At 62.0% G+C, this 24,035-nt stretch overlaps 2 protein-coding genes across 2 annotated transcripts; both read right to left on the bottom strand.

Moving 5' to 3' along the window:
• Positions 1–2,433: 2,433 nt before the first annotated feature.
• Positions 2,434–9,940, bottom strand: ABCG4 (ATP binding cassette subfamily G member 4). Its single transcript, XM_083877890.1, has 14 exons — positions 9,697–9,940; positions 6,311–6,428; positions 6,105–6,237; positions 5,816–5,866; positions 5,532–5,677; positions 5,175–5,298; positions 4,855–4,969; positions 4,555–4,691; positions 4,374–4,472; positions 4,061–4,229; positions 3,470–3,570; positions 3,162–3,320; positions 2,926–3,044; positions 2,434–2,843 (listed from the first exon to the last, which is right to left on the bottom strand). The coding sequence occupies exons 1-14, from the start codon at positions 9,923–9,925 to the stop codon at positions 2,618–2,620; spliced, it is 1,926 nt and encodes a 641-aa protein (XP_083734016.1). The 5' UTR covers positions 9,926–9,940; the 3' UTR covers positions 2,434–2,617.
• A 6,725-nt stretch (positions 9,941–16,665) lies between these two features.
• Positions 16,666–21,760, bottom strand: HINFP (histone H4 transcription factor). Its single transcript, XM_083878037.1, has 9 exons — positions 21,495–21,760; positions 20,605–20,831; positions 20,349–20,460; positions 19,723–19,875; positions 19,125–19,202; positions 18,918–19,038; positions 18,689–18,827; positions 18,446–18,570; positions 16,666–17,862 (listed from the first exon to the last, which is right to left on the bottom strand). The coding sequence occupies exons 1-9, from the start codon at positions 21,655–21,657 to the stop codon at positions 17,334–17,336; spliced, it is 1,647 nt and encodes a 548-aa protein (XP_083734163.1). The 5' UTR covers positions 21,658–21,760; the 3' UTR covers positions 16,666–17,333.
• Positions 21,761–24,035: the final 2,275 nt, after the last annotated feature.

Here is a 24,035-nt window from a genome sequence, read left to right as displayed (position 1 = left end):
TGAGCCCTCCTGGACACCCCAGGGTGCTGCCAGCTGCCCCATCCCTGGGGCCCACCAGTGGGAGCCACCTGCCCTGGCAATGTCACTCCAAGCTGGGGAAGCCTGTTCCAGCACAGCCTGGTCAGCAAAGCCTTCCCTGTGTGTGGGGGACACGGGCAGTGGCAGTCACTGGTGCCTGCTGGTAGCCCCTTCACTCCACACACTAGTCCATCTTGTCCTGGTCCTCCTGGGAGGGGTGGTGGCCCTGGCTGTGATGGCACAGGGTGTCCAGGTGTGCAGGGCACAGCGCTGGGGACAGCAGCACCTCCAGGGTGCAGAAGACAGGACCCACCACGAGAGCCACAAAGGCCAGGGAGGAAGCAGGAGCTGTGCAAAGCTGCCCCACTGACACCTCCTGCATCTCGGGATCCATCCAGGGAAAAGCCTCAGCTCAGCAGAGCACGCTCTGTGCTGGGCCAGGCTTAACTAGTCCCAGCCCAAGAGCAGGACAGAGGCAGAGCATTAGTCCCATCAGTTCCAGGGACAAGGAGATGGAGAAGGGTGACAGCCCCACCTGGCTCCCTGCCCATCCACGCACCTTGCGCAGGCACAGGGACTGTCCCCCACTCCTCTGTGCCCCCAAGGCTGTGGTTGGCAGCACTGCAGCTGGCACAGCTCCACTGCAGAGCATGAAGGGACATCCAGGAGCAGAGGGGAATTTTGTGAGGGATAGTGAAAAGTCAGACACAGCCCCTGGGGAAACCCCCGATGCTCAGCACGAAAGGGCAGCAGGGTGTGTCCTGCTTGCAGACCCTCTGTGCAGGAGAGCCCCATGGCCAAACATTCCTCAGTGCTCTCCAGGCAGGGGAAACTCAGCTTTGCTGAGCGCCCAGCATCAGTGTCAGGCCAGCCAGACTCTGCTGTGCAGCCCCAACCCAAGCCAGCAAACCCAACGATCAGTCCCCAGGATTCTGCTGGAATCTGGTGTTTGCCCTGCAACCCCTGGCTGCTCAGAGTGCCAGGAGCAGGATCCTGAACCAGGGCCAGCCTGCCAGGCTGGGGCAGGGCTGCCTCCCCCACATCTGTGCTTGCCAAAAACCTGCAGGTTCTGTGTCTGTGGGTGACAAGTGCAGCCTGGTGCCAGCAGTGCCAGCACACCCACGGAGGTTGTGCTGTGCAGGTAAGCAGGGTGCTGTGTTCCCAGCACAGCAGCATGTGCAGATGCCCCACCAGCTCTGGGCTCAGCTCAGTTCCTCTGGAGAGCCAGCAAGATGCTGAATTGCCTTCCCTCTGCAAGGTGTGTGACTTTGGAGCAGCCACCAGAGCCACGAGCCAAAAGGGACGAGCCAGACTTTTCCTGGAGCCAGTCACAAAGTGCAAAAGCCTTCCCAGTGTCCGGGTCACCCACTGCAAACAAACCACTCTGGGATCTCACCTGGTTTCCAGTTCAGGCACTGCTGGGACCCCCCTCTGCACAGTGTCACCCTGGGGGGTTGGCACTGTGACAGGCCGGGTGTCCTTGGCATCCCCTCCTTGCACAGTCGGTGCTGAGCGAGGCTCGTCCGCCCTGTCCTGCTGAGACAGCCCCAGAGGTGCTGGGGGAAGAGAGGCTGCAGGGGAAGGGCTCAGGGCCAGCTCTCCTCCTGCAGCAGAAGCTCCAGTGATGACACAGCTGAGCCCAGCTCTGTTTTTGCAGCCTCCTGGCACTGGCAGGGTGTGGGAGCCTAAATCCTCCTCGCTCTATGCAAGGGATCAGTCACTTGTGTCCATGTTGGTTGATTTGGTTCAGACCCTCTTGTCTCAGACCCCAGAGACAACAGGGACTGAATGTGAGACTCCCTCAGGTCTGAGAACACTGTCCTGCTCTCACAGACCCTGGTTTGAAGATCCCATCTCTGAGGATGGTGTCCCAGCAGGAGTCTGAGACAGAGTCCTCAAGTCCTTCTCTGCCTGCTGGCTCCCTTTCCCCTCCAGGAAAACTGGGATGCACTGGGGTTTGTGGAAAAAAACCAAAAAGAAAAATAAAGAAAAAAGAGAAAAAGAAAAAAAAAGGAGGATTTGCACAGAAAGGAAAGGGGGATGCAGCAATCTCTGTGGCTACGGCGACAGGAAACACTAAAGCCTTGTGCAACTTCACCTATGGCATCTTTGGGCTCTTCTCGGCCCTGACTCACACGCTGCTGGCCAGGACAAGGAATGGGGTCATGAGCTGCCCTTCCAGCTCTGCAGCTCTCTCCTCCAGCCCAGCCCAGCCCAGCCTGCTGCTCCCCCTGCACAGAGCAGGCTCCTCCCAGCCGTGCTGGGCACAAACCACCTGGGCAGGACTGTCCCTGGTGTCCCCAGGGCAGCGCCAGGCAGGGACAGCAAGAGGGGACCCAAAGCTCCGTGGGGCTCATCAGTCCTGGAGGGGAGGGTGGCACATGCCAGGGCTGTACAAAACGTTTTGCAATGAAGAGTGTGTGGAAAGGTTAAAACAGTTCCGAGATGTCTCAAAACCCTTCTCGACTGAGCCAGGCCTGGCTGGCACCTCCCAGTGCCTCCGCCAAGGTCCGGGACCTGCAGGAGCACCGTGTCCATCTGCAGAACATCTCTCACAGCAGGCCAGGCCCGGGAACGGCACCGGGGCCCCACGGCCCCTTTATCTCTCGGATTTGACCTTGTACCTGAGCACCAGGTAAGCCAGGAGTCGCAGGATGATGAAGAAGATGCCCAGGATGAGGAAGTCCAGGTAGAGCTTGGCCTCCTCCACGTCCAGCTCCTGCAGGATCTTGATGGGTTTTTGGAAAGGGCAGAAGTCCTCGAGGCACTCCAGGTCCTCGCGCTCCATGGCATAGATGGTGAGGATGACCCCCTCAAAGCCATACCTAGGGCAGAGCACACCCCAGGGTCACCAGGGGCCATAGGGGAGCCCAGGACAGGGAGCTCTGGCCAGAGCTGGGGGCCCACCTGACATAGGAGACATAGGAGCTCCACTGCAGGTAGGTGGGGATGGTCTTGAAGCTGACAAAGAAGCCCGAGAAGAGCAGCACGGGGATGGCAGTGACAGGTCCCACAAAGGTGGCCACCTGGGGAGCAGAACCCACTGGGCGTCACATCCCTGCCTGCCCATGGGCAACCCCTCACTCCAAGTTGTCACAGAGCCCCTCACAACCCTCCACAGAGCAGGCAAAGCCCCACCAGACCTGCAGGGAGGTGGAAGCAGCCCCGATGAGCAGCCCCAGGGACTGGGCCACCAGGGCGGTGGCGGTGGCCAGGGCAGAGAAGAGCAGGAAGCGCGTGGCCTCGGGGGGCTGGCCCGTCATCCAGTACACGATGCTGCAGTAGGCGATGGGGCAGATCACCTGCAGGGGACACACACAGCACCCTGCTGGCCCCACGGCCATCCCCACCCCACACAGCTCACTGGGGGAGGGAGGGACCCCTCCACGGCCAGCCTGGGCCACTGGGCAGGGATTGGGTGCGCATCAGACCAAATCCATGGAAAGCTCACCTGGAAGGGCACATCTGCCATGGTCTTGGCCAGGTAATAGGCTTTGAGGCTGTACCAGTAGTTCAAGTGCTCCCTCAGGAATACAGTCATCTCCTGGGGGACTGCAGGGAAACGAGGGGTGAGCAGCCAGAAATTCCCTGCCCTGGGGTGCTCCAGCCCCTCTCCCATCTGCCTTGGTGCCGGCAGGTGGGATGCACCAGGTAACCTCCCACCTGCATCATGAGAGGGTGCTCAAACCTTCACTGGGGGAAAAAAAAAATCACTGACTGATGGGGAAAATTTCCACATGGAAAAGTCAGCTTGGGTGGGGCGTTTTAAGCAAAGAAGGGAAGAAGAAAATACAGATTTACACACATTTCCTCAGATTAAAAAAAAAATCTAAAATTCCAGCATTCTGCTTTGAGCCAACAAGGGTCAAATGGCAGCCAAATAAAGGGCAAAACTGCAATACAGGCAAACAGAAGGTTCCCCCCTTTTTTTTCTCCTCTCTCTAATTGTCCCCCTTTTGCCCAATCCCTCTGATTCCCCAGCACACAAACACTGCCACACAGCTGGGGCAGCGAGGGAGTTTTGGGGCAAGGAGCTGCTTACAGGTGAGGATGGTGGGCATGAGGGCGGCGAACATGAGGAAGAGCATGGAGAAGAAGAGGAAGCCGGTGTTGTTGAAGACCTTGCCCGCGTCGTTGCCGATGTGCAGGTAGAGCAGCCCGATGAGCACCCCGATGCAGATGTGGGACATGAAGCGCAGGTGGGTCAGCACCTGCAGGCACAGGGGGGCTCAGCAAGGTGGGGCTGCACCCCAAAAACATCCCAAGGGAGCAGCAGACAGCTCATTTAACTCCTCGTCTCTGCCAGCCCCCAAAGAGCCCGACCCCAGCCCCGGCCCAGCCTCCCCTGCCCTCACCGTGTCCCTTAGGATGCAGATGAAGGTTCTCTTGAAGAGGATGCAGAACTGAGTTGAGGTGCTGGTGGCAAATGTGTGGCTCTCAATGTGATCCACGTCCTGCAGGACCACAGGGCCACGGGTCAGGCTCACACCACGGGGCCCCCGCTGGCACAGGAGGCTCCTCTGAGCCCCCACTCACCGTCCCACATGTTGGGCACGATGAATCTGCCTTGTCAGGGCTGCTCTTCTTCTCAGCCATGGTGCACATCCCGTTCTGGACAGCGCGGAACAGGACGGGGTTGAGGTCCCCGTACTCTCCTGAGGCCACCTCGATGACTGTGGAGCAGGACAGGACCCCTGAGAGGTGCTGAGCCAACCAGCACCTAACAGGAAGGGCACAGCCATCTCCCTTGGGCAACCTGGGGGCAACCTGGGCAGCCCCCAGGGCTTGGGCACTGGTTTGGACCTCACCACCCTCTGCTGGGGTAGGGACACTCACTGAAGTCAGCGGGGTTGTGGTATGTGGGGCAGTGGAGGCCCAGCCCCTTCAGGTAGGGGATGAGGTTGGTCACAACGCCTTTGAAGATGCACTGGCCCTGGCTCAGGATGTAGAGCTGCAAGAGAAAGCCGGGATGTGGCAGGTGCAGGGCAGCCAGGGCTCTGTCACCCACCCCTGCCCACCTCCCTGTGCCAGGGGGACACAGGCCACCCTTGGCAGACCCTGGCCACACAAGCCCCAGGTCAGAGGCCTGCAGCCCACCCCTCCCGTGGCCTCTCCCCTGGGTCTTGGGCCCAGAGGGACCCTGTCCCAGCCCAAACCTTGTCGAACATCTCAAAGAGCTTGGCGCTGGGCTGGTGGATGGTGCAGATGATGGTGCGCCCACCCTGAGCCAGGGACCTCATCAGGGACACCACCTGGAAGCAGGAGGCACTGTCCAGGCCGCTGTGGCCACGCAGGATGGGGTGGAGGAGAGAGAGACAGCAGAGAGAGAAGGGCAGAGTTGAGATAGGGAGAAGAACATCCTAAAGATGCCCCCCTTGCCTCCCCTCAGATCGATGCAGGTCAGCCCCAGGGCACAGTCCCATCCCAGGCTCAGGTGGGCACCAGAGGGACTGGCCACGCCAGCAGGGGCAGCCCAGCTGGGCAGGCAGTGCTGGGAGCCCCTGTGGCCTCACCTGGTGGGCTCATCGAAGAACATGACGGGCGGGTTGTTGACCAGCTCCAGGGCGATGGCCAGGCGCTTGCGCTGCCCCCCCGACAGGGAGCTGGTGCGGGTGTAGGAGCACTCCAGCAGCCCCAGGGCCGTCAGGATCTCATTCACCTGCCAGACAGCCAAGGGTTTTCGTGGACTTTCATCCCATCCCTGCCACCTCCCTTCACCCTTGTTATCTTCTGCTCCCGTTGTCCCCATCCTGGGGAGAGATGAGGGGGGTCTGGGCCCACCCTCCTCAGCACTTACCAGTTCCTTCTTCACCTCCTGCTTCTCGCTCAGCTTCAGGTTAGCAGAGACCTGCAGGGAGAGGATGGCCAGGGAGATGTGAAGGGAGATATGACTGTCAGATGGAGGGAGCAGAGCTGGCTGCACCATGGTTCCACCCCTGTCTGCTCAGGATGAAGGGAGCACGGACAGCAGGGTTTTGTTCCCACATCGCAGGGAACAGAGCCCCAGAGCCCTTGGAAATGGCTGATGTCAGTGTGGGCTCAGTGCCCAAGAGGAGACAGCCCACAGGACGTTCCCCAGCGCTCACCATCATGGCCTCGAGCACGGTGAGGTGTGGCAGGAGCATGTCATCCTGCATGATGTAACAGGACATCTTGCGGAAGGTGCGCAGGTCCCGCGGCCGCCCGTTCACCAGGATCTGCCCCTTCATCCCAGTCTCCCTGCAGGGAACAGGTGTGGGGGAATGCAGAACAGCCCTGCACCCCCAGCCCTGCTGGCTGCCCCCAGCCTCACCTGTAGCCAGCCAGGATGTTCATTAGGGTGGATTTCCCAGCTCCCGAGGGGCCCATGATCCCAATGAGCTCCCGCTGGCAGAACTTCCCCGACAGGCATTTGAGGAGAGTCTTGTACCCTGGAGGGAGAGAGCACCAGGGGTTTGGCCTCCCAGGGCAGCTACAGGGCCTGTGATGCCATCCCAGCACCTGGGACACCTCTGTGTGCTGTGCCAGGGGCTGTGTGTGCCTGCAGGTGTCTCCATCAGCGCCCCCAGGGCTGTCCCACAGCAGCTGTCACCTCCAGCACCATCCCTGCCCCTGCTCCTCGGCTGATCCCACTCATTTCCAGTGCTGAAGAATCTCCTGACCTGGATCACAGCAAAGAGCAGGGAAATCCCCGGGTCAGGTCACAGCGCTGCTAAGGAAGATTACCAGGCTGTGACACTGCCCCTGGCCATGTCTTCAGATGCTGATCCCTAAGGCCGGGGGGAGGGACAGCGGGAGCGGGGCAGCACAGGGCAGGCAGAATTCCCAATCCGGCTGCTGCCTTCATTGGCATTCACGCTGTGGCACCCGGCAGCAGCCACTGCTAATCAGACCTGGAATTATCTCTGCTTTAAACGCGGCTGATTAGCATTTTCTGGCAGGAGGAACATGGTGTGTCGGGAGTAAGGAACAAGCACAGCCTCAGGCTCTCAGGAGCTGGCCCTGAAATGGAGCCCTGGCTGGGCAGCAGCGGGACAGGGGGTGATAACACCACGGACCGAGCCCGAGCATCCCCCTGATGGAACTGTGTCCCCTCTGTGCCCCACGGGGACAGCGCTGTGGGGCAGGGGCAACAAATCCAGGCTGGGGCAAGGCCAAGGACAGACCACTCAGTCCCACCTCACTGGGGACAGTCCCATCTCACTGGGGCAAGGCCAAGGACAGACCACTCAGTCCCACCTCACTGGGGGAGCCCTGTGGCTTGTCCCTCCCCAGGGAAGGTCACCCAGCACCCCGAGCCCCCCGTTCCTCCTCGGCGCCCCTCGGGGTGAGGAACCCGGGGGCAGGAGGGGTCCTGGGGGCAGAGGGGCGGCCAGGGGAGGGCGGGGGCTGTGCGGGGTGCCCGGGGGCTGTACAGGGGAGGGCGGGGGGCTGTGCAGGGTGGCCGGGGGGCTGTGCGGGGTGGCCGGGGGCTGTGCGGGGTGGCCGAGGGCTGTGCGGGGTGGCCGAGGGAGGGCAGGGTGGCCGAGGGCTGTACGGGGAGGCCGGGGGCTGTGCAGGGTGGCCGGGGGGCTGTGCAGGGTGGCCGGGGGCTGTGCGGGGTGGCCGGGGGCTGTGCGGGGTGGCCGGGGGCTGTGCGGGGTGCCCGAGGGCTGTGCAGGGTGCCCGGGGGCTGTGCGGGGTGGCCGGGGGCTGTACAGGGTGGCCGGGGGCTGTGCGGGGTGGCCGGGGGCTGTGCAGGGTGGCCCGGGGGCTGTGCAGGGTGGCCGGGGGCTGTGCGGGGAGGCCGGGGGCTGTGCAGGGTGGCCGGGGGGCAGGCAGGGTGGCCGGGGGGCAGGCAGGGTGGCCGGGGGCTGTGCGGGGAGGCCGGGGGGCAGGCAGGGTGGCCGGGGGCTGTGCGGGGTGCCCGGGGGCTGTGCGGGGAGGCCGGGGGCTGTGCGGGGTGCCCGGGGGCTGTGCAGGGTGGCCGGGGGCTGTGCGGGGAGGCCGGGGGCTGTGCAGGGTGCCCGGGGGCTGTGCGGGGTGCCCGGGGGCTGTGCGGGGAGGCCGGGGGCGGGCAGGGCCGGCAGCGCTCCCAGCCCCGCAGCGCGCATGCTGCTCACGTCGGCGCCACTGCAGCTTGCGCAGCGGTTACTCACGTTCATTGACTGCCAGTAACCTCCTGCCTCAGCACAGCGGCCCAGCCGAGCTGCGGGATGTGCCCAAAGCCACCGCGACCCCCCGCCAGCTCTGCCCGAGCGCGGGGAGAACAGCGACCCTCCCACCGCCAGGCAGGGACCCCCGACCCCTCGGAGTGCCCCCACCCGGTGCAGCTGCCCGAGGCTCTCCCGTCCCTCCCCGCAGGGCTCCGGCAGCCGGGTCCCCCCTGGGCGCTCCAGCACAACCCGCCCTGGCGGACCCGCGGCTGGGCCATGGATCCTCCTGGGATGCCTCCTCAGCGTCCCGGATAAACGGGGCACCGTCCCGGCAGAGGTCAGGGCTGCCCCGCCGTGTTTAGCGCCTCTGTTTCCCGAGCTGCACAGCCGGGGATGGGGATGGGGATGGGGCCAGGCCCCACCCGGCACCCCTGGCTGGGAGAGCCCTCACCGAGCAGCCCTGCTGTGACCCCGGGCCCTGCTCGTCCCCGCCTGCCTTCCTTCTGCAGAGCAGCTCACCCTCCATCTTACCGGGCTGCCTGATTGGCATCCCATTAACTGAGAGCGCTAATTAAAGCAGACTGCCACCCACCAGCCGCCATCTGCCTCCCCTCTCCCCTCCCCGAGCTCTCGGCCAAGGGGCTCACAGGGGAGGGAGGCTCGGCCTCGGCTGCCCAGGGAGAGGAAACCCCCCAAACCACACCTGCTCCGGGCTGGGGCACCCCGGGGTGTCCTGCATCGCACACAGACATCACACCCCGAACAGCAGTGCCGGCAAACCCATCCCAGCCCTCCCGGGATACCTGCCCCGGGATGTGTGCCCCGGGATACCTGCCCCGGGATGTGTGCCCCGGGATACCTGCCCCGGGATATCTGCCCCGGGATACCTGCCCCGGGGTATCTGCCCCGGGGTATCTGCCCCGGGATATCTGCCCCGGGGTATCTGCCCCGGGATATCTGCCCCGGGATACCTGCCCCGGGATACCTGCCCCGGGATATCTGCCCCGGGATATCTGCCCCGGGATACCTGCCCCGGGATATGTGCCCCGGGATATGTGCCCCGGGATATGTGCCCCGGGATATGTGCCCCGGGATATCTGCCCCGGGATACCTGCGCGGGATATGTGCCCCGGGGTATCTGCCCCGAGATATCTGCCCCGGGATACCTGCCCCGGGTTACCTGCCCCGGGATATCTGCCCCGGGATACCTGACCCGGGATGTGTGCCCCGGGATATGTGCCCCGGGATATGTGCCCCGGGATATGTGCCCCGGGGTATGTGCCCCGGGGTATCTGCCCCGGGATACCTGCCCCGGGATACCTGCCCCGGGCAGAGGTTTCCCTGGGATGCGCTCTGCCTTGTCCCGGCACCGCACAGCGCAGGGACACGAGCCCTCCCTGCTCCTCCCACGGGCACCCAGAACAAACAAGCGGCCACACAACCCCCCTGGCAGCCGGACAGGCCGGGGTGAGGTCATGGCAGCAGAACGGGAACGGGAACGGGCTGCGAGAGCCCCGCAGGTCCCCTCCCCTCCCCTCCCGCCCTTCCCCACCCGCTGTCCTACCTCTCTTCCTCCACCAGGATCCCTCCCGCACGGAGTAGGACAGGTCGATGAACTCGATGTTGACAGCCGAGCGCTTGGGGAGGTGGGAGAACCTCTGGGCCTCCGTGATGTGGTTCTCCACCTTCTTCAAGTGTGTGGTGAGCAGCGGGGCGTCCTGCGGGCCGGCGTGGCACACCGTGTCCTCCAGGGCGATGGAGACGCAGGCGGGGTCCATGCCCTTCTCCGCCATCCTGCCGCTCTGTGGGGAGCGCACAGGGCTGGGCTGGCAGCGGGCTCCCTCTCCCCGGCACTGCAGGGGCCGGCCCGCAGCGGCTCCTGTCTCTCCTTCTCCCGCTGGCCCCGGGCCGCGCTGTGCCCTCCGCCCGGCCGGGCCGGCACCCACCTCTGCCCGCGGGCCGGGCCGGCACCCACCTCTGCCCGCGGGATGGGGCCGGCCAGGGACACCGAGCCTGCGCCCCGGGGCTCAGGGCGAGCGGCAGCAGGATTTTGTGCAGCTCCACCGTCAATAATTGATGCCCCTCCTGCAGCCTGGGCCAGCTCTGCTGCCGGAGCCGCTCATCCCCCCGGCCCGGGGCTCCCTGCCCCAGTCCCGCTGGTCCCGGTGGGTGCAGGGGGGAGGGGGCAGAGCTGGTGTCCTGCCCTGTGCCTGGATGTCCCCAGGGACTCCCCAGGAACCAGCCCTGCCCTGGCCTCAGGGAACGCAGGGATGAAATCCTAAACGAGCAGATTATTCCAGCTGGTTCTTTGGGCAAAGCACGCCACGCTCCTGGGGCAGAGCAGTCCTGGGTACATCAGACCCTCAGATGGTGCCTGGGGCCCCCTGGGCGTGCTGGGGGAGCCTCACCACAACAGGGAGGGGGCTCTGCTGGTGCCATTCCCTCTCTGCCTGCCTTGGCTCATCATTTCACCTTCCGGGCTCGTTCAGCCCAGCCTGGGAGGCCAGGCCGGCCCGGAGCGGGGGCCGTGGCGCTGATAACCTGCCCCAGCCCTGTCCTGCCCGCAGTGCTCCACAGCGGCTGCAGCACAGCCCAGCTCCCGTTCCTGCTGGCTCGGGGACTCTGCGGTGCCGCCGAGCCGAGCAGGGCGTGGAGCGGGCTCACCCCGGCTCTCAGGGGCTGGGAGGGGGTCGGGGATCCCCCCGGCAGCACCGAAAGGAGCCTGGGCTGTGTCTGAGCGGGCTGTGCCCGGCGCCCCTCTCCCCTCCCAGGCCGGCTCCCCCCGCCCGGGTAACCCACATTCCGGGGGCTGCGGCCGCAGCGCTCACCCGGCCCCTCCGGGGGCTGCCGGATGCCGGGGCTGCGGGAGATCCCCCAGCCCACTCCCTGCCGCAGGCACATCCCGCTCGGGGCTGGAAGGGAGCCAGCCCAACCCCGGGGAAGGAGGGGTGGGGGGTTCCCAGCCCGCGGGGGCCCTCCCAGCCTCGGCGGGGTGCGGGACCGGGGGGTTCGGGGGTGCCGAGGGGGGCAGCGGGCTGGAAGCGCCCTCGGGCTCACCTTGACTCGTCCGGCCGGGCGTTCACGGAGCGCTAAATCCCGCAAGCGGCTCTGGGCGGCTTAGCCCAGCCCCGAGGCGCGGGGTGGGGACGGGCAGGCTGTGCCCGAGGATGCTCTGCCTTCATCCCCGCTCCCCGCCGGCCCCTCCATCCCCAGCCCCCCCTGCGGGCCCGGCAGGCTCTGGGCTCACCTGGCCGGGTGCGGGGCGGCGGCTCCGCTCCCGCAGCGCCCCCGCCGCGCTTCCTCCGCAGACAAAGGGCCGATGCCCGGGGGCCCGGTGGGGCTGGGAGCGGCTCGGTTCGGCTCGGTTCGGCTCGGTTCGGCTCGGTTCGGTTCGGTTCGGCGCGGCTGCGCTGCTCAGCGGCCGGAACCGGGCTGGGCGCTGCCCCCGCGGGTGCCCGGCCCGGGTCTCCTCCCCATCCCTCGGCGGGGCTGGGCGGGCTGGGCGGGCGGGGGGCGCTCCGGCCCCGCAGTGGCTAGCGGCAGCCCCGCAGTGGCTAATAGAAGCCCCGCAGTGGCTAGCGGCAGCCCTGCAGTGGCCAGCAGCCCCCCGGGCCCGGCTGCTCGGGGGCGCCCCTCTCCGCCGGCCGGTGCTGCCGGGCGGGGAGCGGGATGGGCGGCAGGAGGGATGGATGGATGGAGGGATGGTTGGATGGGCTGCCCGGGCGGGCAGCGCTGCCAGGCAGCGAAAAAATCCTCTTAAAGGGACCGGCCCAATTTCCTCTCGCTGTTTGCCAGCAGGCCCTGAGCATCCCTGAGCACACGGCGGGGGATTGCCGGCCCTGCCTCTGCACCCCCCTGCACCCCAGTGCCGGCCCCCGCGGCTCCCCCCACCGCCCCCTCAGCCCAAACCCCCTGAGGGAGCCCAACACACCCTAAAGCCACTCCTGCCCCTCTCAGCCCTGCACAGACCCCCGTGCAGACCCCCCAACACGGGCACGGGGTGTAACCAGGGCTGCAATGGCTGGGGACAGCCAGAGGGGTCACAGCTGCTCACAAAGGGTCACGGCAGGGGGGTGTCCCTTCAGGGTTTTACCCCCAGCACACCGTCCCTGGTGCAGCTCCTGCAGGACCTGCACCTCCCCAGCACCACGCCTGGCTCCCTCCTCGCTGTTACTCACACCTCTCACCCACCACAGCACTTAAACACGAAAGACATATGGAAATGAGTGGCACCAGCAAGAGTATTAATTAAAAAACCATCTGTTGAGCCCAGGAGAGCTTTCCCCACCCCTCGCCAGCTTAGGGCTGGGACAGATCTCAGGGCAGGATCCAGGAGAGGAGAGCAGGGGGCTGGGCCAGGGGAGGGCACAAGGAGTTATCCTGGAGCCAAGCTCCTTATGGAGACTTAAGTCATCTTGTCATGGAGCAAAAGGCATTGGGGCTCACCCAGTTCTCCCTGTCCCATCCCTGGGGCACTCCCTGTGTGCAGGGCCCAGCCCAGGCTGCTCTGTGCAGTGCCAAAAGCCCTTCCTCCCTTCATTCCCAGGCACAAGGAGAGCCTGGGAATGACCTCATTGATGCTAAAGCCCTTCCTGCTCAGCTGGGCCCAAGCTGGTGGCCATGGAGCATCCAGCAGCTCCTGGGGGGTCATTTCAAGGTGGCAGGAAGCAGGGATGGAGCCCAGTGCCATGGGCACACTCACATCCCTCTAGTCCCCAGCTGGGACCTTCCCAAAGTGGCCTTGTCCACAGCTGTGTCCCCAGGGTGGGGCAGAGGGAGCCTGTCCTGGTTCTGTCATCTGTGCTCAGGCCTGCAGGGACAGAGCAGACAGGAGAACTGTGTGAGTCCCTGCAAATACATTTTTAATGCCCCGTGGCTGGTCCTCCAGCAGCCTCAGCAATGCCTTTACATGTGCCCCAGACCACCCTCTCCTCCCCTGGGGGAACAAAACTGCTTCCATGGCTGCTCTGTGAGGAGCCTGAGATGTCCTCAAGGGGCACCAGGCTGGTCCTGGCTGGAGCCAAATCTCTCCCTTTGTGGCCCCAGGCTGCTGGGAGGAGAAGGCCCTGGGGAAAGGGGCTCTCAGGGCAGGACCACAGACCCCCTGGAAGGTGCAGGACCAGCAGCCAGAGCATGGAGCAGCCTGTAGGAAAGATCTTCCACCTGGAAGATGAGATGTTGCTATAGGACACGAAATGAAGGACAAGCACACAGTCAGTTGTCAGGGCAAAAAGAGGGAAGTTTATTTTCTTACTTCAGTTTAGATAGATTCTGGACAATGACCACGGATTGGACAATGAGGTTGACACTTCAAGTACACTGGTCAAATTAGTTCATCAATTGTCTCTCCTCGAGAGAGGAATGATAAACAATCTCTTTGTTTACATGAACATTTGTGAGAAACTCTATTACAAAAATGGAAACATCAGAAGGCTGAAAAATATCAAAACGACAATGAGACTTTTCCCCACCGTGCCCTCCCAGGGAGGCTGCAGGGCAGTTTAACCCCCTGCACTCCCCAGCAGTGGGTGCTGCAGCCCTGCCCAGGCTGCTCTGTGCTGCCGTGGGGACAGGAGGCAGATGTCACAGCCCTGCTGCCTCAGCCAGCTCAGGGGGCAGCTCCACCTCTCAGCTCAGCCTGGATTACCTGGCACGGAGAAATCACCACCTGCAGCACTGAGGGACAGGTATTTTGTAACAGGCACAGGCACAGGCGCTGCCCCCCCCCTAAAAGGGGCTCTGAGCCTCCCCTGGGAAGCAGACAGGACAATGGGTGCTGTCACTGCTGTCACTGCTGTCCCCAAATCCAGCTGAGGAAACACACAGATCCCAGCAGCTGCTGCTCCCAGAGCATCCCCTGCCCCTGGAGAGCCCCGGGATGAGCCCGGCAAGAGTGAGTCCAGCAGATCTGTTCCCCCCTCAGATGACACACGGAGCTTAGGGAAGGAGCACAGCAGTGCAGACAGTGGTGAAGGGGAGCAGAAGCCCCTCTCAGCACAGGGCCAGTGGCCACAGCCCCGGGTGTGGCCCAGCTCTACCTGGAAGAACCTGAGGAGAGCAAAGAGAGCGGATTTTGGGCTGTGCCCACCTCCCCCCCGAGCCGTGACCCCCTGGGCAGTGCCCCAGCAGGGCAGGGCTCACCGCAGGGCACGTGGCAGTCACACTCGCAGATGTCACAGCGCTGGAACCAGCGGGCCCAGGCGGACAGTTTGGTGACACAGGCCGAGATCTTGATGCAGCCGCGGTTGAGGGCGGCCCCCAGGTGTGTGTGGCTGCCGCAGGACGAGGAGCACCTGCCGCCGATGTCCCGCTCGCTGATCTCGATGCGGCCCCGCAGGCAGATCCCTGCAGGGACAGGGACAGGGGCAGAGCCCATGCGGGGGGCTCGGGACGTGCTGCAGCCCCGCTGGAGGCCAGCCCTGTATCCCCCGGTACTCACGGAGGCAGGAGGGCCGGGGGCTCCAGCGGCCGTCGGGCTGGCAGGCGCTGGCTGGGTCCCCCAGCAGGAGGAAGCCGGGCCGGCAGCTGTAGCGCACCACGGAGCCCACCCACCAGTCATTGCCGTGCACCACCGAGTTCCCGTCCGCCTCGGGCCGCCCGCAGTTCACTGCGGACACGGATGGGAGCGGGGCGGGCAGCCTGGGCGGCCCCAGGGCTCACCCCGACAGGGCTGGGGGTGCCCCGGGCTGTGTCCCCGAGCGGCCCAGGCTGCGGGAGGCACTGACACTCCTGAGTGTGGCACAAAGCCCTGCGGCGTCCCCAGGGATCCCCCCGAGGCTTTACCTCTGCAGAAGGACTTGTAGCCCAGCCAGCAGCAGCTGCCGTTCCCACACTGGCTCCGCTTGAGCTCCTTGTGCCGCCCCCTGCAGCCCCCCAGGCAGATGGGCGCCGTGCCGGACCAGTAAGTGTCCAGCTCTCCTGGGGCAAGGCAAAGGGGGCGAGGGCACCATGGCCAGCAGGGGCCCAGCCCTCAGAGCCCCCCAGGGAGGTGTTGGAGCCCAAAATACCCATCCCAGCCCTCCCCAACCCTTGCTGTGGTGAGGAGGGCAGCCACTCACTCCTCAGCTCCCACTTTGTCTGTGCCAAGCCTTGGGCTTGCTCCTTATGGTTCCAGCAGCTTTGGGGCACCCCATGACCCCCCTCATCCCCCCCAAGGCCCTGTTACCTTCTGGCTCCTGGCAGGAGACGAGCATGGCCAGCACGGTGAGGAAGAGGAGGCCCAGGGCCATCACCTGCCCTCCTCCCCTCGGCCCTCCAACCACAGATCCCTCTGTGCTCGCCCAGGGGAAAGTGAACTTGGTTTGCACACACACACAAACACACACACACACCCGGGCCAGGGGATGCTGCAGGACACGGGGGAAGGGAGGAGACATTCCCTCTAATGCAAATCCTCTCCCCAGCAGATAATCTCTGGCAGATTACCCTGCCGGACCCGGTGTTTAAAGGGACACTCCCAGCACCCACACCCCGGTCCTGCAGGGGCAGGCATAGCCCGGTGTGGAGCCCGCTGGAATGAGGGCCAGGCTGGGAGTGCTGTGAAGGCAGAGCTGGCACGGGGCCCTTCTCTCAAAGGCAGCCTGAGCCCAGCCCTGCCAAGGCCAGGAGCAGGGGCCAGGCAGGGACAGGAAGGCTGGGCAAGGCCACGCCGAGTGCCCAGGGCAGGGATGCTCTGCCTGGAGCATCCCCCAGCAGGGTGTGCTCTCAGGGACAGCTTCTGTCTCTCCCCCAGAGGGGCTGGGATCGAGTGGTTTCCCCCAGCAATATGGAATTCCAACAGTTTTTGCTCAGCTGCTTGAGAAAGGAGCAATGGGGAAAAGTCAGTGTCGAGCCAAGAGCAGCAGAGTTTCCCCAGGTGTTCTCCCTGGCACATCACCTCTGTGCCCTTGATTTTTCAGCCTTCTAATTGTTTTTTATTTCTACTGGAGCTTTCTCATGCTTGCGACAAAAACAGACTGGTATTTTTGTAAACAACACATCCTTCCAGGGAGAAGGACAAATTAATAAACTGCTTGTTTGACCAGTGAAGTCTGAGGGGTGCGAAACTGTTTAAACCCTGAATCCAAAAAAAAATCTTTTTCTCACTCTCAGCGAGTAAGTGTAGTTCTCTTCATGTCCTGCAGTGACACAGCTCCACACACAGGGCAGGGAGGGCCTAAATGGCACCCCAGGGACCCCAATTTCACACTATCCTTGTCCAATCACTCAACAAAGGATGAGCTGGCTCTGCTCACAAGCCCAGGCTACACCCTGTATTCAAAAACAGCCTGGGCAGGCAGCAGACAGCCCTGGGGGAGGCAGCAACACTCAGCCCCACGGCAGGAACACAAGAGCCAGAGCTAAACCCGGCCTTCCAGTGCCACCTCTGGGGAGCAGCACACCCCAGTGCCAGCTGCACAGTGCCAGGAGAGCCTGGCAGCTCCTCAGTGCCCACCTCCCACTCTGCAGCTCTCCCAGTGCCATCCTCCCACCACAGCACGGCTGGCAGGGAGAGGCTGTGCAAGAAACACACCAGACACTGCTGGGCCTGGCAGCCTGATGTTTATTTGTCTTGCCAAAGTACACTTTGCCCACCCAGGAGGCCAAACCCCAATGTGGGGAGGACACCCAGGGGATGCCAAAAGCTGCAAGAAGCTCTCAATGTCCCAGGGCTGCAGTGGCCTGCAAGGGACAGCACCTCCAGCACTGTCCTGCCAGAGACCAGAGCTGGTTATGGGATCAGGGAGGCAACCACAGCACCAGGTGAGACAGGAAATGTGTGCAGGAAGTGATGATGAAGGCATGACACTCCCTGGAGAAGGCATGGATGGGCAGGACAGGCCTGGCAAGGGCCACACGTGCTCCCAGGGATGAGGCTGCAGCACCATCCTGTGCTCCACACACCATCCTGCCTGGGGAACAGGCTCAGAAGGGCACAGCTGGTAGCTGGTGACCACTCCACCCTGCCAGGCCTAGGCCAAACCTCCTGGAAGGGTGGGAGAGGCTTGACAGGCCCTAACCCCCAAGAGGAGGAGGAGGAGGCAGACAGCTCTTTCCAGCTCAGACCACTTGATTCACACCCGGGAGATCTGCCCCTCCCCTCTCCCCACGCTGACCAGCCCCTCCAGCCAGGCTGTGCTGAAGACAAGCCCAGCCCTCTCCCCAGGCACTCCACCAGCACATCCCAAGGAGGCTGAAGTTCTCCTGCACAGAGGCAGCCCCTCACACGATCTGGATGCCCAGCTCCTCGGCTGTTTTCTGCAGCCTGTCCATGACATTCTCCTCCAGCTCCACAGGCAGGGCTGGGGTGCCCTGCTCCCCCGGGGCTGTGCTGGCCAGCACATAATACACAGTCTCACTCTGGCCCTGCTCGTTGGTCCTGTTCACCACACGGATGATGGGGTTGTTTGTGCTGCTGGCTCCTTGCTCTGAGGAGGAGGAGGAGGATGAGGAGGAGGGGGCAGCTCCTGGGCAGGGGGTTGGCTGTGCTGGCTCAGGGCTGGGGGCAGAGCACAGGCCTGGGGGCACGGGCAGCTCAGAGATCCTGTTCTCTGCCAGGGCAGGGTTTGCTGGCGGCTCCAGGAGGATGCCCTGCAGGTTGCCCTCGCCCTCAGGCAGCACCAGGCACTCGCTGGAGCCATCCAGAGCCTCCCCACGCTTCTCCCTGTCCTTGAGCAGCTGCTCTGTGAGCTCCACGCTCTCGTAGCGCACCAGCTGCAGCCTCATGTAGCCGTCCTCGTGCTCCCTGTACCTGGGCACAGACAGGAGGGGTCAGTCAGGCTGTTCTCCCTTCCCAGGAGATGGGGAACAGCCAAGGGAAGGGCACAACGTCCAAGGTTTCAATCCCTGTGCTGCACAGATGGCATTTCAGCCTCTACACCCAAAAGCACATTCATGTGGCAGCTTCTGAGCTTTGTGCCAGGCTCAGTCACCTCCTCAGCCCATTTCCTTCCACCACTTTGTTTCACTGGGAGCATTTCAAGTCCATCCTCTTCCCTTCCCAGCTTTCAGGCTCTGGAAACCCTTTGGAGTTTCCTAGGGAGGGTGCAGCAGAGGCTTCTGTCTCTGACTGACCTCTCTACAGGGGGACACCTGGACCTGGCTCCTGCCAAGCTCAGAAGTGTCCCACTAGAGGCACCACTTGGAGCTGCCACCCAGCTCTGCTCACATCCCACTGAATGTTTACTGCCCAGTGCCTCCCAGCCACTGGGAAAAGGCTCTTGAGCACATTTACAAACATCAGAGCCCAAGCACTGCCAGCACGAGGCAGGATGCAGCTCCAGCTGTGCCCTGCACTGCAGAGGAGCTACTGAGGAGCTAAAGGTGAGCAGTACCTGAAGCGAGGATGTCCTGAGGGCCATTTGAACTGGTGCTTCTTCCTGAGGTGGACAGTGAGGTTGTTCCCCCGTGTGAAGCACTTGTCACACACGTGGCACTTGTACCGGGGCTCTGAGTCACCCTGAGGGACACACAGAGCAATGTCAGCACCCCACGAGCCCACACGTGCAGGGAAGGAGACACAAAGTTCTATGACAAGATGGACACGGGGTATCAGGAGCAGTGCAAACCCTTCCCACCTCGTGGACTCTCCTGTAGTGCAGTTTGATGGAGCACAGGGACCGTGCAGAGAAGCTGCAGGCCTCGAACTCGCAGCGATACGCGGGCTCCTTGCTGTGCGTGTCCAGGTGCTTCCGCAGGTCTATGAGGTTCTTGCAGCTGGGAGCACAAAGGGAGGGAACAGAGCTGCAGCACAGACACATAGACACACAGAGGCCTCTGGGAGGCCTGGGGAGTCACAGCAGTCACCTGTAGTCACAGTAGTCACACTTGAAGGGGCGCTCCTCGCTGTGCCGGAAGCGGATGTGGTTGCGCAGCGAGGAGGGCAGAGGGCAGGTCATGTCACACAGGGGGCACTTGTAGTGGTTCACTGGGCCAAAAACGAGGAGAAACGTCACCCCCAGAGCAGGGCGGAGCACACAGCCCACAGAGCTGGGAGCAGGGGCCTTCACTCACCGTGGTTCCTCATGTGGTCGCGGAGCAGCCTCTCCGTGGCAAACCTCTTGGAGCAGTGGGAGCACTGGAACCTCTGCTCTGCAGCAGTGGGGCAGGGAGGGGACAGGAGGGGTCAGGGCAGGGGGAACAGCACAGGGAGCAGTAAGGAGAGGGGTTACAGGAGCTGGAAACCCTGGTGTGCAGCCCTGGGGCCCCACAGGAGGAACAGCCTCTGATCCTGCCTCTGTGAGGAGAGACTTCCCACAGGACACGGCCTCAGGCTGGGCCAGGGGAGGCTCAGATGGGACATCAGGAGGAACTTCTTCATGAAAAGAGTGATCAGATGCTGGAAGGGGCTGCCCAGGGAAGTGGGAGAGTCCCTACCCCTGGTCAGGACATGACTGGCTGACAAGGTGAGGATCAACCACAGGCTGGATTGAACCTCAGAGATCTTTTCCAACCTAAAACAATTCTAGAATTCTGTGGCTGCCATCAGCCAGCAGAGAAGCCAGGCTGCCCCAAGCACACCCTGCCCTTGGCTCACAGGGTACAGGCAGCTCCAACCACCCAAATCCCCCAGCCCAGGGCTCCCCCAGCCCCTCCCTGCCCCAAGGCTCACGGTCCAGGGCGGTCTGGCGGCGGATATGGTCGAAGAACTTGGTGTTGTTGGCAAACATCCCCCCACAGGTGGGACAGGCCACCACCTTCTCCTGCGTGTGGCTGCGCAGGTGCTCCCGCAGTTTGCAGCGGCCTTTGAAGCTGCAGTTGCAGTCTGGGGAGGGACAGCACAGCTCAGAGCCCTCCCAAGGGATCAGCTTCACTCAACAACAGCAGCTTCCTCGTCCTGTTTTGGCCAGCAAGGCTCCAAAATCCCCACAGAGCCGGGGGAGATCACCACAGCACAACTAACATGGCCCCCCACCCAAGCAGTTAAGACAACTACACAAATGCGGGATAAATTAACAAAAAAAAATCAAAATAAAAACAGCTGTAGCCTTTTCCCCAAGGTTACATATAAATTACATATAAATATGAAGTTCTGTACTAAGCACTCAATTGGATTCCCTGAAGGAAGTTTTCAGGAGTATTTCATGGTCAAAACCACACACACACCTATTTCTGAGGAATATTTCACACTCAAAACCACACATACACCTATTTCTGAAGGCCAAAGGGCTCTGAACCCTGTTCCCCTGTCCCACATTTTCCAGCCAGCCCTGGAGACGCCCTGCAGTCCCCACAAACCTTTCCAGCCACAGAGCACGACGTGGTTCTCCTTCCCTGCTGCCTTGTACTCGGAGCAGAAGCTGTGATCCTCCACGTGCCGGTAGAACCACTCGGGGTTGTCAAACGATCTCTGAGGGGGGCAAGGACACACAGGACAGGGTGAAAGAGAGCAAAACAAGGCCAGAGATGCTCCCACAGAGCTCCAAACAGAGCCAGCAGCTCTGCAGGTCCTCCCTACACCTCCCCTTTCACACTGAGCCTGCCCAGCTCTCACCTCACAGTACTCCCAGAGGCACAGGAAGTTCTCCTGGATCTCAGGGATGATATTCCTGCTCTGGAAGTCCAGCTGGCAGTGGCTGACGTCTGCCTGGCTCTGCAGGGCCCTCAGCCCCCACTGCTTGAGCTTGGTGTGGTAGCAGTGGAAGTAAACGTGGCGCACCAGGTCGGCCGAGCTCTCCAGGGAGCAGAAGCCACAGTCCTGCCACAGGCACGTGTATTCCTCTGCAAGACACGCTAAATACTTCAGCAACATACACAAAATACTTCAGTACAACACAAACAGAGCACTCCTGTGCAACAGAAACCCCTCCTTTGCAACACAAACCCCTCCCGTGCAGCACACACCCCTCCCGTGCAGCACAAACACACAACTCGAAGGGTCCCTCCAAGCCAATCTCCTCCCCAAGTCCCTTTACTCTCCCAGTCAGGCTCAGCTGTAGCAGCTGGACAAACACCACCAGGGTGTTTTCCTGAGGTCCTAGCCCTGCCGCCCTTCTCTACTCAGGTAGAGGAAAAAAGGCCAGAAATTTCCTCTTGTCGGAAAATGACAGAGTTATTTAGGTTGGAGAATCCCTCCAAGGTCAGCGAGTCCCAGCTGTGCCCACCTTGTCCCCAGCCCAGAGCTCTGGGTGCCACCTCAGCCCTTCCCTGGGCACCTCCAGGGATGGGCACTCCAAACCTCCCTGGGCAGCCCCTTCAAGGCCTGAGCACCCTTTCCATGAAGAAATTCCCCTTTATGTCCAATCCGACCGTCCCCCGGCACAACCTGACGCTATTTCCCCTGTCCTGTGAGCAGAGTCCGATCCCCCCCGGCTGTTCCCTCCTGTCAGGGGCTTGTGCAGAGCCACAAACTCCCCCTGAGGCTCCTTTTCCCCAGCGGCTCACCCAGAGGGTCCATCTCGTCGCGGTGCTCTCCGGAGAGGTGCTGCTGCAGGTGCTGCGCGACGTGCCCGCAGAACTCCTCCATCTCCGAGGCCACGAAGGAGCACTGCTGCCACTCGCACTGCAGCACCACGGCCCCCTTACCGCCGGCACGGGCGGGCGGCATGGCCGGGCTTGTGCAGGGCCCTCCAGGGCTGCGGTCGCCGCTCGGAATCGGCCCCGAGGCCGGCGAGACCCGCGGGGTTCGGGAGAAGCGGGGCCGCGCTCCCACCCCGCCGCCCCTCCGCCCGCCTCTGCCCCGCGGGGGGCCCCGCGCCGCGACGGACCGAGCCCGCCCGCCAATCAGCGCGGCCGACGCCCGCCAGCCCGCCAATCAGCGCGGCCGCCGCCCGCCAGCCCGCCAATCAACGCGCAGGAATCCGCTGCTGCGCCCGGCGGCCGAGCGGCTCCACCCGCAAACAGCACTGCGCCACAAAGGTTCCGAGGGTCTTTAGGGCCTCGGGATAATTAAGGCATTAAGGCCTTGGGATAATTGGGGCATTAATTACCCTTCGGGTTTGGGAAAAGGCTGTTCCAGGAGCACTTCTCACCGAAAAGGAGCTGTGGCTGCCCCATCCCTGGAAGTGTCCAAGTTTTAAGGTGACGAGTTTTAAGGTTCCTTCCAACCCAAACCATTCCATGACTCCCAGTGAATTTTTGGTGCTTCCAGAACAATTCCTCGCTTAAACAAGAGTCCTCACACTGAAAATCCAGCCTGGCCAACAGTGAACACAAACCCCATCAGTTCTGCAGCTCTTTGCTGGGAGATAATGCAACGAATTCTCTCTCCTCTTTCATCAGTAGATAAATTGAATTAAATAAACTTTGACAGTCCCATGTGCTGTCCCGGCTCTTTGTTACACAAAGCAGAGGCACAATTCCCAAAGTTTGCTTTGGCACAGGTAAATGCCTTTTTAAAAGGGTTTTAAAGGGTTTAAGCCCCTTTATAAAAGAACAGAACGTGCCCGGAGTGTGTCATGTCAACACACAAGAGCTTCTGCAAATCCCAGCACAGAGCCCAGCTCTGCCCTATGTGAATGGAAAACATGTGCCCAAACCCACTAAACCATCCACAAAATCTGGGTGTGATGGTTTTTGAAAAGAGAACACCAGGTAAGAGGTTTTCATCTCAAAGAAGCCTGGCTGAGCTTTTGTTTTCTCTCTGTTTGGTCGATTTCAATGCAATGACTTTGCCTTGAGCACAGGAAACACCTGGATGAGCAGACACGGAATGGGGCTGGGATTTAACCTGAATGTCCTCACCAAAGCACAGCAATCTCCAGCCCAGGGGACAAAAATCAGTGCCAGGAGGCAGCTGACAAAGGCAGCTTTGCTGACAGAACAAAACCAACTTCTTTTTGTGTCACTTTCCATCTGGTGCTCCTGCCCCTCCTGTCACCTGCCAGCCAAACCCACACCTGGGAGGGCTGGGAAGGAATGGAGGGGCCAAAATGGGAGATGTTTTCATGTAGAAATCCTTCCTTACACTGGGGAAAGGTTCTGCACAGAGGGGTTTGGGGTTTGGTGTCCTCCCAGCCCTGAGCAGGCTGAGAACCTGGGGGGTTCTCCAGGGTAAAAAAATTGGGAATTAGTCAGGATTGCCTTGACCAGACACAGCCTTGGCCAGCTGCTGCTGCTCTTGGTGCTTTTTAATTTCCTCCAAAGGGAAAGAATAATTACACTTAAAAAATAATTACACTGTAGAAAAAAAACCTTCCCCAGGAAGGCAGGACATGTGAGGGGCTGAAATAATCTCCAGGTCAGGGCTGGGGAGAGCTCATGGACATGACCATAAGGGGAAGGATTTTACCTCATGGAATGACCAGGAGTGCAGGATTTTCCCTCGTGGCCCCGGGAGCCGGCACAGACTCCATCAGGACAGAGATTTAATTAGGAGCAGCTCCCGGCGCCAGGCTGGGGCTGTGAGCTGAGCCCGCCCACCCTGCTGGACACTGCAAGGTCCTCTGTGCCAAACAGGGAGAAGGCAAACAGCAAACGTGGGGATGCCTCAGAGCAGGATTGCAGTGGTTAAAGAAGGGTTTAAAGGCTTGAGTTCCTTGGTTTGGGTTGGTGATTTAGGATTTTCTATTTTCCATCTATTTGTAACCCTGCAGTTCTTTAGTGCAGAACTCCAAACCCCACACACACTGTGAGCTGCTGCTTCCCCACTTTGGGCAGACACAACAATTCCTCTCCAGGCCTGGCAATCAAGGACCCCTCACTGCCTCAGGCCCCAGAGATGGAAACAAAAGGGAGTTGGGGGCAGCAAACTTGGGCTCAATGACTTCATGACCTGGAGCTGGAATTGGAAGATGAACCCCCAATGTGCAAATGGCCCAGACTGATCCAAGTGTGCAAAGCCGTGCCCATTGTCCATTTTGGGTGGGCTTCATCTGCCCTAAATGGACCTGAAGGCCCTTCAATAAACAGAACTGCTTTTTATTTCCTTAATTTTTGTCTGGCCTCTGTTTTTAGGTAGCCCAAAAAGGCATCAGGATATTGCAC

Source organism: Zosterops lateralis, assembly GCF_965231275.1.
Source record: "Zosterops lateralis genome assembly, chromosome: 25".
Classification (NCBI taxonomy): Eukaryota; Metazoa; Chordata; class Aves; order Passeriformes; family Zosteropidae; genus Zosterops; species Zosterops lateralis.
Note: the sequence above shows the minus strand (reverse complement) of the source record. Positions and strands in the feature narration are given on the sequence as shown.

Coding starts and splice junctions, on each gene's coding strand:
- ABCG4 (XM_083877890.1), bottom strand. CDS start 9,925: ATGGCGGAGAAGGGCATGGACCCCGCCTGCGTCTCCATCGCCCTGGAG. Junction 3,321..3,469: donor TGGCAGATGTGCCCTTCCAG/GTGAGCTTTCCA, acceptor TGTCCCCTGCAG/GTGATCTGCCCCATCGCCTA. Junction 2,844..2,925: donor TCCTATGTCTCCTATGTCAG/GTGGGCCCCCAG, acceptor GCTCTGCCCTAG/GTATGGCTTTGAGGGGGTCA.
- HINFP (XM_083878037.1), bottom strand. CDS start 21,657: ATGCCGCCCGCCCGTGCCGGCGGTAAGGGGGCCGTGGTGCTGCAGTGC. Junction 20,832..21,494: donor CGACGAGATGGACCCTCTGG/GTGAGCCGCTGG, acceptor CGTGTCTTGCAG/AGGAATACACGTGCCTGTGG. Junction 19,876..20,348: donor CGTGCTCTGTGGCTGGAAAG/GTTTGTGGGGAC, acceptor GTCCCTCCCCAG/ACTGCAACTGCAGCTTCAAA.